This window comes from Physella acuta, unplaced genomic scaffold (genome assembly GCF_028476545.2).
Source record: "Physella acuta isolate Inbredline_101_S28 unplaced genomic scaffold, ASM2847654v3 ptg000970l, whole genome shotgun sequence".
NCBI classification, from domain to species: domain Eukaryota; kingdom Metazoa; phylum Mollusca; class Gastropoda; family Physidae; genus Physella; species Physella acuta.
This window is the reverse complement of record NW_026732487.1, coordinates 34,784-50,596: the sequence shown is the minus strand read 5'-3', so window position 1 is coordinate 50,596 and position 15,813 is coordinate 34,784. Positions and strand designations below refer to the sequence as shown.

The window sequence follows — 15,813 nt, the reverse complement described above, 5'->3', positions numbered from 1 at the left end:
AGTTTGACAGCTTGCATTTTTTATTGCTTGAACATTTGGGAGTCGGGCATATTAAATAGACTAAGCATTTTGACTTATCGTGGCACGTGATAGACAGAACGTGAACAAGACAAAACTGAACCATGGCTAGAACTTGACCAAGAGCAAACTTGACCATGAGAGAACTTGACCAACCTCGAACACATCATCCACGTTTATCCTCTTGTCGGAGTCCACAAAAGAATCGGATGTGGACATCTTCAAGTCTTCTGTCTGACCTCAAGCTGATCGCTGACTGACAGCTAGCTCAGCGCTAGCTGACCGCTAGCTGACCGACGTTTTGGCTATCTACAGCATCTTCAAGTATGTTACTTAACTCGTGTTTTTGCTGTCTACAGCAGCGTGTTTTCTGGCTACTAGTGTTTTGGCTATCTAAAGCAGCTTTATATCGAGCGAATTGGTGTTTGGCTGTCTAAAGCAGCTTTTTATCTGGCTAACTGGAGTTTTGGCTATCTACAGTAGCTTTTTATATGGCTAACTGGAGTTTTGGCTATCTACAGTAGCTTTTTGTCTGGCTAACTGGAGTTTTGGCTATCTACAGTAGCTTTTTATCTGGCTAACTGGAGTTTTGGCTATCTACAGCAATTTTGTGGCTTCATAAAGATTCGTACGACCTGAGGAAGGTTTGGGCAAAACAGCGTTAATGCGTTGGTTAAACAAAGAATTGTGTTAGCCGTACCCCATAAGTAAACTGAAGCGCTAATTTTCTTGAAAAATTAATGGGAGGGAGTAAGAGCCAATCAAATGTTTATAATAATATTTTTTCAAAACGTATTTAATTGTGTGTAAGGGTTACGACCAAAGCCTGAATTTCGCTAGTTCCGGGAAATTCTTGGCCGTCTATTACCCGAAGTGTCAGGACTAGCTTGGCCGTCTATTACCCGAAGTGTCAGGACTACCTTGGCCGTCTATTACCCGAAGTGTCAGGGCTACCTTGGCCGTCTATTACCCGAAGTGTCAGGACTACCTTGGCCGTCTATTACCCGAAGTGTCAGGACTACCCTGGCCGTCTATTACCCGAAGTGTCAGGACTACCCTGGCCGTCTATTACACGAAGTAGCAGGAAACCTTTTGGCAAAATTTGGCCGTAGTGATGCCAGGAACACGTGTTAGCTTATGGTTCGCTGGTGCTTAGGATTAGTAGTTTGCAGGGACAGGGGTAAAACAAGTTAATAAAAAGTCTAGTGACAATTTAAGCGCAATTTCCTTATGTTATCCATAACAATTTTTAATTTTTTGTGACCAAACGAAAGGATATTTTTTTGCGCTAAAAAAAAGACAACTATATTAACCTATATCAACGGAAATAGTTTTATTTTAACGAGTAGGCCTACACGATGCTCAGTTTAAAAAGTAGTGAAGATCATCCTATAAATATAAACTTATTTGTTCTTAATTAATTTTTTGTGACCGAACGAAAGGATATTTTTTGAAAACTTTCTAAGGCAATATTGTTCTAAATTATGGGAGAAATCGATTGGTAAATGTTTCAAGTCGCTAAGTGGTCTGGTTGCCGAGATATGGGCCAAAAACTGCATTTTTTCGAGGGTTTTTTTTTGGCTTTTCCGGGGAAACCAGGAAGGAATTCCGGGAATTTTTTTGGCCCACAATCATCCTCGGAACTTGCTTAACATAATTCTTTTGGAACTAGTCCTCGATATTGCTTCGTTGAGGAGGAGATACGACTCAAAGCTGCGCACATCCATCCATCCAGAAATGACGAGTTAATAATCGCAATTCCGGTAAGGAAATTGCGCTAAAAACGATGTTAAATGTTTACTAGCTTACTATGCCATTTTTTTTAAAATGAGAGCCAAATTTTGAAATAAAGATAATCTCGGACATTTGGCCAGTAAAGTTACAGCGTCAGTGGTCACCCTCAAATTTTTAGTTTTGGCCGAACACATAGCTTACGTTAATAAAGTGACTTATGTATAGATCCAGTGCTATCATTATACGTAGCCTATACAACTAGTGAGACGGGGAAAAAAGGTTCCCAGAACAACTGTCGCCTCGCCACGTCTGCTGGACTACCTCGTAGAACGAAACAGTTTCATAGAACGAACGGCGCGCCATAATGCCACAATAGCCACACACACAAATTGTGGAGGAGGGTGGGGGGTAAGATGGAAGTGAGTTGGCGGGGGAACACGAGAAAAACAATTAAACCAGGGCCTCACCAAGCTTCACTAAACCTCACTTTGAGTTGTTTCTCTACCTATCTAGACCCTTTTGCATGGTGGTATTAGATCTAATTATTTTAAAATTAAACAACAAATTAATTGTAATCATATTACCGTTTACGAATGTCAGCGATTTTCGTATTTTTGAATTATACTTTTTTTTCGAGCGAACATCTCAAAGAATGTACACCTCATAGAACGAACGCCTCATTGAACGAATGCCTCGTTGAACGAACGGATTTCATTCGTTCTACGAAGTAGCGGTGCGAGCGTATAGCTATAATAATTAATGATATAGACACTGGTTAAATTTTTAAAAAATCAGTTCATAGTTTGTTTAAGGCTACTCTGAAGGAAAGATATGGCTTTTGTCCTAATAAGCCCCGCCACTCATGTAAGAACCGCACGGGAGAAAAGTTAAGCCCCGCCCTTTTTTAGCCAGCTCCAGTTTAATGCACGCACGCAACCTTGGCCTAGTTATGATGTCTTGACATTTGAATACTTAACTTTAAACGCACGCCATAAAAACAACTAGGATTAGGGTCGGGGTTTGGAGTAAGAGTTAGGGTTGGGGTTAGGGTGGGGGTTGGGTTAAGAATAAGAGTAAGGGTTAGGGTCAGTGTTACTTCCAGACTTTTTTCACTTGAAATTTTCAGGGGGGGGGGGGGGGGGGGCGGTTGACTTTCTTCGAGGGGGGGGGGGGGCGGACACAGTTAAAAGTATATCTTTTCTATATAAATTTCATTTCGAAGAGATGCCTGGAAGAAACTCTGGTTAGGATAAGGCCAAGGGCTTAGGTTAAAAGTAAAACCAATAAATAAGTTTCAAATCCTCTTTTTATGATTTTTTTGGGTGGCGGGGGTTAACTTTTTGGTGAGACTTATCTGGACAAGATCTCGAGATATTAAGAACTGTGAGTAATGTGCGCTTATTTGATTGCGACAACGCCCGATCAATGCTTGTGTAGATCTAGTAGAATCTAGAGCTATTTACCTCGGCAGTGAAATGTGCCGCCATCATTGTTTTCCTGGTTGTCATTTTATATATTTATGTTTCAGGGTTTATTGAAAAATGGGAATTTGTGCATTCAAAAAAACAAAACATGTTTGCAACAAACATAAAAGATAACTTTAATTCAAAACCTAAGCGTATGCTAATTCTAAGCCTAGTTACAGCATTAAGTATAATACCAGACGACCGTATCTTTACTCTTAGGCATTACTCAAACGCAAAGGGTTAAAGTATCGATATTAGCGATACTATAGATATAAACGATACGCGGTGAATCGAATCTCACTTAAACACAGCAAACGTAGCTTAGAGGCTTTGTGTGGGAAAACATTTTACGAAAACATTACTTCCGTTTAGTCAATTAAAATCGTGGGATTTTACATCAAATAACGCAGGAGTGAGCTCCCCTAAATTTTCTTTTTTATCCATAAATAAACAGTAAGGTTATGGATGGCACCTCCTGTGGAATAGGACTATAGATTAGAATTGGTAGGTTGAAAGCACATAGAGGCGAATAGTTCTTACAGTATGATAGTTAAGGCTTTTGAGAAAAGAGTTTAGAATCTAGTACCACGTTCTCGGTAACCGGAAATCGCTCATAAGTTGATAAAAACCTGCAAACGGAACGAATATGTGTTGCCTACTTGTATGGAATTTCATCCACCTAACTGAAACAGTACTAAAGTTATCGTGTTTACATTCGCACACACTCACGCACACAAACACACACAGAAATAAGACACACACACAGAGGATTTTTTGCACCATTGCTGCAATACTTCTCCTATTCTTCGTTTACAAAAATAAAGTAAAATGGGATCACAGAATTTCGCTGATATCAAAGTTGTCACTACTTAGTGAGTCATCTCTCTGGATATAGGGGGGGGGGGGATTGACTGCTAGGATTACGTCCGTTATTCTGGTTCACTGTATGTACCATAATATCAAAACACTGGAGTCATGATTCGTCTTATGATGTGTAGTGTTATTCAGGCACCATCAGTTATATGATATATTATGTACCTTAACAACAACATGAACAGCAAAAGGCAACTAATCAACACAATTAAGACAATTATCGACTCGCGTGATCATAAGTAAGTTAATTCGGAAACCAGGGAATCTACAAGACAGCAGTTGTTTGATTTTGGAGTTTTCTCTCCTAGATGGGTTAAAGGGAAAAAATGTTTGTAGGCTAATTAAGAACTTGTACGTTGATTGACATGGGTTTATCATACAAATTGTAAGTGATTGTACATGATGTGAACTTAAATATTATTTTATTTATTTTAACGGCTTGCATGGTAGATTACATCGGGGGTTAGCCTACTTCCTGTTTCGGTTTGAAGTGGCTTACCGTATCCCTCGAGTAGGACACCCTTTTACAGTTTGTGAGCGCCATAATGCTCTTAGGCTTAGGGGAGTCAGGGGCACGACAGTCAGGGCGCTGTAGTACGCTGTAGTAACTCAACCTTGGGAAACTCGGGGCGCCCAATCGTACTCTACCACCTGGACTCCGAAGGTCGCCACTGATGCAGTTTGATTATTAATTGAAGTTGACGTAATAGCCCTGACCTCCTGAGTACACAGTCGACGGGGTGCCGCCCTTCAAAAATCAGATAAAAAAATTAGGCTATGCCGTAAACTTCAAATAAATGATAAAGGGAAACAACTCAATTAATATTTTGCAACGTTATAAAAGGCTGGTTATATTCCCTTCATTTTTCAAAATATTCTGAGGGCTCGAGATCCGACGTTTAAAAACATTTTCTTTTTATGGCAGAAATTTTCGCTAGGAAGAAATTAACAGCTTTCCAAAGTATCATGGCAATTAGATAAATAAAGTAGTAGTGAATAAAAGAGAGAACAAAAAAACATTCGTTTATATAGGCCTATGTATAATGTAGGCTATATATATATATATATATATATATATATATATATATATATATATATATATATATATATATATATATATATATATATATATATATATATATATATATTTATATATATATATATATATATATATATATATATATATATGCGTAAAGTGCGGTTTAATGAGTCAGTGACATTGACAAGTTAGAAACTATAAACTATAAGAGGCACTATCGCGCAGTTTATACTCAAATATAATCTTTAGCTTATGGTGAGACCGCTGTTGATGGTAGGCAACTTTAATACATTGGACGATTACTGTCAAAAGTCAGTCAGTTTTTAGCATTCTGGAAAACTACCAAAAACGAGTCAACAAAACATCTGTTACGTAGAACGCTAAAAATTTAGTATTGTTCTCCTACTCTTATGATTTGACTTTTTAAATGTTCCAACCCGAAAGTTTGCGTTGCTAGAAGTAGTATAGCAGTGTAGTCCCAAACCAAACTTGACTAACTTACTTACATACATTACGAATTAGTAGATCTAGATCTACATACATTCTATTTGGATTTAAACTTGTACTAGTAATTCTAGTGTAATGGTTAGCCGATAAGGGTTAGATCTATATTCTTGATTTCTTGATCTAGATTTCTATATCACTCATCAACTATCACTGTATCATGTAGAAATCTAGATCTAGAATTAGAATTCTAGATCTATCACTTGGAGTCTCTAGTCACTAAACTAAACCGATAGATATTATAATTTATAGATAATTATATAAATATAGATCTAATACTAGATCTAGTTACTAGAGATCTAATAATAACTACTATAGAGATCTAGATCTAGTCATCCACTCATTCATAGTGATACACATTCATATTGATAGACGGTTAATTTAATTATTTTAATGAGTTGATAGACCTTATACTTGACTGATAGCTGCAGTGATAGCAGGATAGAGAGTTCGATAGAGACTAGAGTTTTAAGTATGTAAAATCGGCTGAGACTAGTAATGTGAAAAAAAGATGATACATTAAATTTTAGTAATTATTTAACATTTTCAAGAAGATGTAGGGTATGTTTTGAAAGTTACTAAAATGTTTCAAGGTTTCATTCATGTACCTGTTTTTAATTTATTGTAAGTGTATAAAAACTTTTTAGCAATAAATAAATAGTCTTTATTTAAGATTATCAATGATTGAATCAATGTTTTCATCTGATGCACTCAAGCTTATATTTATTTTTACTAGCGGACCCGCACCGTAAGCATATGATTATGACGCTATTTATTTATTTTATTTTCTACTTTTCAGTAATACATAATTTGTGAATTCGACATTACCCTCTCTTCCCCTCTTTAGCACATTACTAGCCTCAGCCGAATTTAAGCACCTAAAATGATAGATTACCGAAATTTGATTAGTTCATAATTATAATGATTAATGAATGCCTACTAGACCTAGATGTAACTAATCTACATACAATCTGATGTAACCATAAGGCTTATGGTTACATCGTATAAGTATACATAACAGTATTTGTCTATCTATAAAATCTAGTATAGATTTAGTAATATTACTTAATACTTAGGCCTACTACTAAAATTAAACTATTTACTACTCACTACTAGTAGATCTATTTACTATTCTAATTACTAGCTAGATTTTAGTCTAAACTGCTACTCAAATTTGAATAATAGATCTAATAATGCATCTAGTCGTATCCTAATTACTTTAGATCATGTTGCATTCATGTTTTAATCTTTTCTATTTTTCAATTATTTTACAGAATAAGTGAATGAAGTCTCACATACTACAAGATGTTGAAAGGAAACAAACTAGTTTATTCATTAACTTCAGTTATAGTTCCATCTCTTCTCTTGGCATTGTGGCTGTTCCAGTTGTACAGATGCAGAGGAATCCTAAGACTGAGAAACTCATATTTGTTGGAAACCCTACCTGAAACCTCAGAGTGGATATGGGATGTCCTCAGTGGCTATCAAAATATAGTGGAACAACAAACTATAAATAACTCAAGCTATGACGCTACTGCTTTAGCACAGCATGATTACCATAATTCCGCTTTACTACCTGGAATACCATCCTTAACTGTTCACTACTTATGGTGTGTAGACAGCCATTTTGAAATCAGCCACTATATATCTGTATTAAGTGTAATACATCAGTTAAGGCCTGATAAAATTGTCATTCATTATCGCATGAAGCCACGATCCGACCCACAAGGCTATTGGAGATGGCTGGAAGATCTCCAAAGAAATGTAGCAATGTTAAGTCTAAGACCTCTTAAAAATTCAAGGCACTGTAGCCATGATCTCTCTGCAGGAGTTATCAAAGATGATTTTGATTTTGTAGACCCTTACGGAGTGTTCATTCTAGGTGACATAGCAGTAACTAACTTAACCCGTTTAGATGTTATTGAGATAGTAACCTTATCTTTTCAAGAGACTACAACTTCTCATATCAACGGCAAACCATCATTAAGTGAAGAACAACTAAGCATGAGCCAGGTGTTTCTTGTAGCGGATACAGACCCTTACCATGTGAGCCAGGGGCCTGGTAGAAGAGTCATCACTTGTCCCGCAACTACTCACATCAATTCATATAAAGCAAGTAGCGTCCACTGTTTAAGTATGAATTCATTTATAAATCCGGAGTTTTTATTTAAACAGGACACAGTGTTTCATCGTTTCTCAAGATTAATGATGTATGGATCTCCTAGCCCAATAAACATTCAGACTAGCAACACAGCACAAATACCCAATATAGTACATATTATTTTAATGAATGGAAAAGGTGATATCTCACCTCTATTATACGCTAGTATTAAAAGTGCTTATGTTGTAGGAAAAGCAGATCTAGTGTTAGTGCACGGATCTGTACCGCCAAGTGGTGACTTATGGGAAAAACTTCATTCGCATGATGAGCTAAACGTTCATTACATTCCAGCCTCTTTTGAGCAGTATAGTTCTAAACATGCAGCAATGATTTATGGTCTGTATGCACTACTTCAGTATGGTGGCATTATGCATTTTGGTGATGTTATTTTTATTAGTCCCATTCCTGCTCATGTTAGACAGTACCCTGCAATTGCAACTCTGCATTACAGCCAGTATAGGCTGCGTCATCGGTCAACCAACACAGCCATTCTGGCCGCTGCCAAAGGCTCTGACTTTGTTGAATCTATGTTAGGAATGTTAAAACATGGAGAAGGCACCTGGCCAGATCTAAGAGCAGATGATGTAGCCACTCATGTTGGGGAGATGAAACCACAGTCTCTTCTGCTTGATTCTAAATTAACAGCTCATCAGAACTGTGAAGGTCAGGTGTGTCTAGTAGCTGGCGGTCATGAACATCCCAAGCATTCATACACAACTCGGTTAATATGGAAGGGAGTTCAGCCAGATACATTAACAAAACTAAAAAGTGTTCAGGGACCTACCAGAGGTGAACTGAACAGTATTATTGACAATCCTCATATAATGCCAGTAAAAAATTATGTCAGCAGAAAAAGACTTGTACATAAAGATGGAAGTTAGTAAAAACTGTACAAGTTTTATTTTTAATCTGGATTTTTGTAGTGCTGCTTTTTATCCAAGTTTAAGTAAAGAATATGAAAATTTTTAATGAAAATGTGTTGATACATTAGAATTGGTTGAACACTGCGATCCTTGAGTGTACATATTTTGTTATGTAACTATTGTGAACAGTGTCTAACTGCACTTTATCATTTTGTTTGTTAAATTCATTGTATTCACATTTTATTTATCTGTGATAAACGGATTTTTTTAAATAACTGAGAAAGTCACTCAGTGCATTATCAGGAAGTAGTAAAAGCCTGATGATAAAATCTACTGGGGGAAAGAACATTATTTGATTCATCTTTAATAAATTTATACCCACATTGATTGAAGAGTGATTTTGTTTGCTTCTTAATCAATGCTTGTTTATTTTTACAGTTGTAGGAATAAAATTAAACTAATCAAAATTTAATATTACAGAGCTTAGAGTGTTTATTTTGATATATTTTTTGTGTGTAACTGACTTGTAATTTTAATGTTACTCCAGCATTTACAGTTAATTCAGTGTTATATATACATTTATCAATGCTTATAAAATTATATTAAGTTAAGACATACAGTTGGTTGTTTTTTATACATGTCACTATGATACAATGATGAGAGATACAAAAAAATAAAACAGAAAAACATTCCTTTTTTTTTAATTAAACATATATCCAATATACCTATATACAAATTTTTAACTCCAAAAAATTATTTTTTGTTGTCAGTCTGGGACTTCAGACATTATATTGTCTAATGGCTGCCACCTTGACTGCTCCAATGATGCAAAGAATGACTGCAATGTTGAGTAAATCATTTTTAAATAGTATATTGAATATGTTTTTTAAATATGTGTTGATAGATTTGTCCAAAGAATTAAAAGGTATATACCTCACTAGATTCTATAAATTCTCTGTTTTCTTTGCCAACGTTAATTTCAAGCTCTGGGTCTAAAAAAGCAAGAAAATGTGTTTAAGGATTTTTTTTTTTAAATTCACTAAAACATTTAAATATGAGTAACATACACATGACATAGTAATGTGTTAAAATTTTACCTTCTAATACTTCAGAATCATCTTCTAATGCTGTGTTACATCCCTCATATCCTCCAGGATTCGCCTATATATCAAAACAATAACACAGCTTAAAGACTCATGTGTAATTGCAAAGATAGCTAATTGCAAAACAGAATAATTTTTTTAAATGAATGCCAAGTAAACAATGACAAAAAATGGTATTTGTTTAGAAAAAAAATCATTTTTTTAACAAGTTATTAACAAACAAAAATTGTAAATAAAAGAGAAACTAACTCCATATTCCATTGAAGATTGAGAATATGGTTGGTTATAATGGTAACCATAACCTCCCCAAGAATAGTGGCCAGCATAGTAACTGTTATGAGAAGGTAGGGCTACTGGTGGAGGAATCAAAGAGGGAGAATCATTTGGCCTAAAAATAAAATGTCAAATTCAGAAAAAAAAACATTTTAAAATGGCAAACAGAATGATCAACACAAACTCATCTAATATTTTGACATTCTCAGGTAATTATTAACGCAGGTGTTTTGTAAAAACAACAAAAACAATTTACTTTTTTATGGATGCTAGGCTAACTTTGATAGGTCTGCGTCCTAAACCTGTCATGTGCTGCATTTCAATTAATGCTCTTTGCTGATCACTTTCTTCTGAGAATCGTATGAATCCAAAGCCCTTACTTTTCCCACTTTGATCCATAACAACTACAAATACACATTCCATATTATTAGTAATTGAATTTTACTTTTATGTAAACATTTATAATACAATTAAATATAAAAAAATTTTAAGACTTCTTGTTTTGATGCGAGATGAGGACAGGGTCGACAATGAACCAACACAAAGTCTGTGTATGATTTACTTCTTTAGTACTTGAAAGTACGAAGGACCTAGGCTGCCTATTAGAGAATGGACCCCCTAACTTTCCTAACCCAACCATTTATACCCTACCTAACCTTTAAGTTTCCTGCACTATATGTTACTTCCCTCCCAATCGTTCCAATGCTACAGAATTGTGTGAACTATTTATTTACATTCTTTAATCTCAATATAACTAAAATAGACAATAGTTTGAGGGTAATGAAAACATGTAAACAAAAGGGACACTACTCTAAATCTATGCTAATAAATTATGTAACAATTCTAACACTTCTTCTAAGGCAATAGGTAAATCAAATTAAAGATGAACCTTTTGCTCCTCTGACTGATTTGTATCTTTTTTGAAAAAATGAGAATAAGTCATAATCATCAATATTCCATGACAGATCTCCAACATAGAGAGAGAACTCTGGCCTGTGAAATAAGAACAATAGTCAGTTTTTTTCTTTTCTATACAACATCAAGGGCTGAAAAGTATCACAATGTGAAAGAGCAGCAGGCTGAAAGGTGGCAAAACAATTTCAAGCTTCTTTAATTGCATTGAAGGCAGCACAACTAATTTGACTGATCTAACTATACTTATAATGCATGTTACTTACAAAAGTTCATGTTCTCTGCCAAAGCTGGCTGGATTTAATTTAAAGCGTTTCTGTCAAAAATAAAAACGTGGTACAAAAGTTTTAATTAGGTTGGATGCTAATATCATGACTATGTTATACATTTTTGCATAAAAAATTACAACTACCAACATTGGCAATAAAAATTTTACCCCTGTCTTTCCTGGTATGTATTTTCCATTTAGCCTATGCAATACTCTTTGGGCACAATCAACATCAGGAAATTCTATGAAGCAGTAATTGCCAGGTTTCAAACTATTTTTAAAAAATGCACAGAATTTTAAATGTGTAATGAGGATAAGTAAAAGAATAAACAAAGATAAACAAAATGTCACATTAATACATTAATAATGCCAATATCTCTAAGTCTACTCACGAGCCACTGTCTTTGACATCAGACATCATTTTGATATTAACCACAACTTCTCCAAGTTGAGCAAATGCATTTATTATTGACTGCTCATCAAAATCATCATCAAGCTAAAGCAGATAAACATTATTAATGATTAGGACTATAATTATTGCTGGCAAGTGTATAATCATGTCAGCATCAATAATGTACATGTTTTTAAACAATTGTTTTAAAATTTTTCAGTAAAATACAATGACTAGCGATGTTTTTATCAGATGCAGCCAAGATCATTTACTTTTAGCAGCCATCAAGTTCTTTTTTTTTGGGTAAAATTATAGTTAGAGATTCAGGGGAACCACTCTTACTTACAGATGGCCGATGTTTATATAGCAAATCTTGCTCGCAAACACTGGTGTTTAAAGTTAATTTCTGGCCCATATTGATATTATTTAGCCATTGATTTTGGTTTATTATTCAGTAGGCATTTTGATGAAAATCTCCAAAAATTTAACACAATCAATAAACAATTTAAAAAAAAAAAAAATGCCTATAGTATTGTTTAGGCCAAGGGGTGGCGGATAGTGGTAGTGAAAAAAATCGATCTTTGTATTTTTGTTTTATGACAATATTTGTACATAATTAACATGCCATGCTTTTTATATTCACAGAGGGTAAGTATACCATGTTAACTGCAGTCTTAAGTAATAATTCATATTTTACTTTAAAAAATGATAAAAACTATCATAAATTAAGAAAATGCTACACATTCTGTTTTAAGATATGACGCGACATGACTAATAAATCTAACCAATTTTGGATTTTGGCGCGGCACACATTTTTTCGCGCTTTGTTTACGGCAAAAGATTATAATATATGTCTGACATAGTGATCCAAGTACAAACGTGAGAATAATTCCCAGACGTTGTCATTTATAAAAAGAAAAGACCGATCCGTTGGTACCTCACAGCAGGTTAAGATGTTAAGCGTAGTTTTAAAGTTTTTTGATGTTAAGTTCACGTTAACACAAGAATAAAAGGAGCTACTTTCAATAAAGCACAGCTCGTGAGATAAAAAGCACACCTTACTATTCTTGATTAACAGACTTAATTAGAAACAGGTGATTCCGTTTACTAAAATTGACGATGGCTTCAAAATCATTGGTTTTATCCCTCTACCCCTTAATTAAAAGGACACCGCACCACCATCTTAGTACATCACTTTGAGAGCTTGTGCCTTGAGCTAATATAAACAAACAAACCAGGAAGCCGTGAACCAAACGGCCTATAATTCAGTTATCTCTAATATTTGACGACATATATCACAATACCCTTCTATTAAAGCATTAACAATAAGGCAGCTTTTTCGCACATTACTAGCCTCGACCTTCTTCTTCTTCTTTTTCTTCGTTCTTAATTTTCAGTGTTGGAAGGGTTCGAGCCTTATCTGCCAGAGGGTTTGAACTCAAGACTTTTTTCGAATTTATCAACCATGTGTTTTTGCCGACTCAACCACGCCTCCATCACAATTAAGGATACGTGTCAACTGGTTATGCGCCATTGAGGCCATTGACTCCGATTTCAGCCTGCTTTTCTTTTTGGATTTGCTTCCATAGCCTTTGTCCAACCAAGAACAAACTACAAGGCAGCAGTTGTTTGATTTTGGAGTTGTCTCTCCTAGAAGAGTGGCTGTCCCCAGCTAACGAGCCTCATCTGCCCGAGAGTTCGAACTTGAGTTTTTTGGTTTAGCAACCATGAGCTTTACCGACTCGACCACGCTGACCCCTAACCTCGACTAATTTTACGCACCTAAAACGATAGATAGATAGCCTAATTAAAACTTAACTGAAAATAGAAATAATAGCTTAATTTAATAAGCATAGGTCTAAGGCGGCCTACGGCTACTGAACTGAAAATAATGGCCAAAATAATCGAGTGTACTCTCAACTCTCAAGTGTACTCGGAACTCTCAGTCATTTTCAGTGTACTGTTAGTAGGGTGTGGGGAAATTGCGAGACGCGAAAAGCGAAATGGCGAGGCGGGAAAATGCGAGAAGGGCGCGAAAATGGTCGGTCACGTGACTTTTTTGTCTCGCATTTTACCACAAGCCGATACTTACGCTGGGTGGTGTTGAAATGCGAAGATTTCTGCGAAAAATTTACCGCACCCAATTTTCAGTGGTATTTGGTCCAGACTTCAAAGACGTTTCGTTTACATTGTTAAAACTTCCAATTTTTCCGTCGCTAGACATACTGATGATTTGTCAACTCCCCCCATCTTTTGTGTCGACTTAGAATACCACCTTGTTCTAAACCGACGGAAATACCGCCGACGATAGATCATTTTCTGTCTTTTGTGTGGAACGCCGAGGCCGCCTGATTTACCGTCTTTGAGGTTCACCGTGCCCGGATCCGCTGCCGCCGCAAACATATTTTCTATTGTTGCATAGAAATTTTGTATTATAGCCGCCGCCTACGATTTTTTTCTAATTTTTTTTTACCATATAAATCTAAGCACAGGGAAATGCCTACATCATTTGGATACAACAAAATAAAGTGACGTCACCGATATTATCAGTTGCTCGTGCTATATCGTAAGCTATGGGCCTACTTCAAATATTTTTAAAACCAAGTTGAACTTGTCTGAATTTTTTGGTTTTGGTGGTGGTGTTATTTGGGGTCTTCCATAAATGACGTCACACTCGTAGGGGGGGGGGTCTGTAATTTTATGACGATGTGTGATGAGGGGGAGGAGGAGGGGGGTGGGTTAGATGTGAAGTCCCACTATAAAAAAGCAATGTTAGAAAAAGAATTTTAGAAGTTTTTTCGCGTTTTAGAAAACTGTTTTAATACATTGTAATAGGAATTGATTAAAATACTCTATTTTGACCGAAATTAGACAAGATTTTGGGAAAATATCGATGTTTTAAAAAAACTCAACTGCTGGTGACAACAATGAGCAAGACATTGCCAAAATTACAGAAATGATAAAAAATACAAATTATAAAAAACGGAAAACAGATGTTGAGCGTGCGGATGATGATGATGAGAACATGGGTGCCAGTGTTGTTTGTGGGATGAACGAGGAGGTCAACTGTGATGAGAATGTGAAATGTTGTGAATGTGGATTGGAAGAAGTAGCAAAAGAAAAATGTATAAATCATTAAATGGGAGTCTAATGAACTGGGTTGGGTGTACTATGTGTGAAAGATGGTGTCACGAGGTGTGTTTGAGTAGTGCTAGGACTGTTTCAGAAGATTTTGTTTGTAATTAAAATTACTTAATAAAAAAATAAATTGCACTTTTTAGAATTGTTTATACTTTTACACTTTTTGCAAGTACAAAAATCCATAAATAGATGTTGCAAAATATCTCTCCAGCTGACAAGATTATACCAATTCACAATGACACAGCTTTCGTTTGTATAAACATGAGCGGGCTAGATTTTTAAATTAATGCCGACTGAAACGGGATTTTCCTCTCGCTAACAAGAGCGGGCGATGACAGTAGCACAGCAACGATGTTAGGATTTTTAAATAGATAGATCTAGATATAGATCTATCTTCTTAGTATCTAGATAAAAAATAACAACATACAACACTCGTGTTAAAGGGTATGGCTAAATGCTTGTTTATTTTAAAACAAAAAAATAATTGAAATAAATAAAGATGGAAAAAAAAGGAAAAAACTTTTTTCGCAAAAAGTGTCTCGCCATTTACCCTTAATTCCGCAGGTATGTCTCGCATTACCTTCTCGCAATTTCCCGCCTCGCCATTTCGCTTTTCGCGTCTCGCAATTTCCTCACACCCCTGTTAGTAAGTGTTAGTGTACTCACATCTCCCATCCATAAAGATGTACTTAAAGCAGTATGAAACATCTTGTTGCTATTTTATTTCAGTAAAGTATAAAAGCGATTTGATGTAGACTAGTAAAACTGAACAAATACTAAAAGCAAACAAGCATAAAATTTTCCAATGTTTATATTTACTCTCGGGAGCACAGCCATGACAGTAAAATAAGGACAAGCTTCCGGTAAAAAAAATCATCCAGAGAACAATTTATTTTTATTTTATTTTTACCGCCACTTAAAATCTAAAAAATAACAATTTTTATCAGTAATACTTAGAATGATTTTTTTTTTACATCAGTAGTATTTTTACTTAGGCTAGGATGTGCCACTTTATTAATTCATTGTTTTTTACATATTTCTTGTTTTGTTTGGCAATAAAATTGTGT

At 35.4% G+C, this 15,813-nt stretch overlaps 2 protein-coding genes across 10 annotated transcripts; one reads left to right on the top strand and one right to left on the bottom strand.

Moving 5' to 3' along the window:
* The first annotated feature begins 5,383 nt into the window (after positions 1-5,383).
* LOC131954055 (uncharacterized) lies at positions 5,384-9,371 on the top strand. Of its 8 annotated transcripts, none has more exons than XM_059317553.1 (2): positions 5,384-5,403; positions 6,909-9,371. In XM_059317553.1, exon 2 carries the CDS (start codon positions 6,940-6,942, stop codon positions 8,674-8,676), a length of 1,737 nt encoding a protein of 578 aa, XP_059173536.1. In that variant the 5' UTR covers positions 5,384-5,403; positions 6,909-6,939; the 3' UTR covers positions 8,677-9,371. The 8 variants fall into 8 exon arrangements, with proteins under 8 accessions (XP_059173536.1, XP_059173535.1, XP_059173530.1 ...); XM_059317552.1 differs by lacking the exon at positions 5,384-5,403 and adding an exon at positions 5,565-5,589; XM_059317547.1 differs by lacking the exon at positions 5,384-5,403 and adding an exon at positions 5,571-5,692.
* On the bottom strand, positions 9,344-15,595 carry LOC131954056 (tRNA selenocysteine 1-associated protein 1). Of its 2 annotated transcripts, none has more exons than XM_059317556.1 (10): positions 15,566-15,595; positions 11,607-11,710; positions 11,383-11,485; positions 11,213-11,262; positions 10,924-11,027; positions 10,291-10,438; positions 10,011-10,149; positions 9,756-9,819; positions 9,592-9,650; positions 9,344-9,496 (listed from the first exon to the last, which is right to left on the bottom strand). In XM_059317556.1, the coding sequence occupies exons 1-10, from the start codon at positions 15,581-15,583 to the stop codon at positions 9,425-9,427; spliced, it is 861 nt and encodes a 286-aa protein (XP_059173539.1). In that variant the 5' UTR covers positions 15,584-15,595; the 3' UTR covers positions 9,344-9,424. The 2 variants fall into 2 exon arrangements, with proteins under 2 accessions (XP_059173539.1, XP_059173538.1); XM_059317555.1 differs by having other exon boundaries at positions 15,413-15,594.
* Between the last annotated feature and the right edge of the window lie 218 nt (positions 15,596-15,813).

What these genes read in the sequence shown, in the direction of transcription:
- LOC131954055 (XM_059317553.1), top strand. Translation starts at nt 6,940, where the DNA reads ATGTTGAAAGGAAACAAACTAGTTTATTCATTAACTTCAGTTATAGTT.
- LOC131954056 (XM_059317555.1), bottom strand. Translation starts at nt 15,454, where the DNA reads ATGTTTCATACTGCTTTAAGTACATCTTTATGGATGGGAGAT. An exon ending in GGCAGAGAACATGAACTTTT is followed by an intron (nt 11,028 to 11,212) that starts GTAAGTAACATG and finishes CTTATTTCACAG; the next exon opens with GCCAGAGTTCTCTCTCTATG. An exon ending in TGATTCTGAAGTATTAGAAG is followed by an intron (nt 9,651 to 9,755) that starts GTAAAATTTTAA and finishes TTGCTTTTTTAG; the next exon opens with ACCCAGAGCTTGAAATTAAC.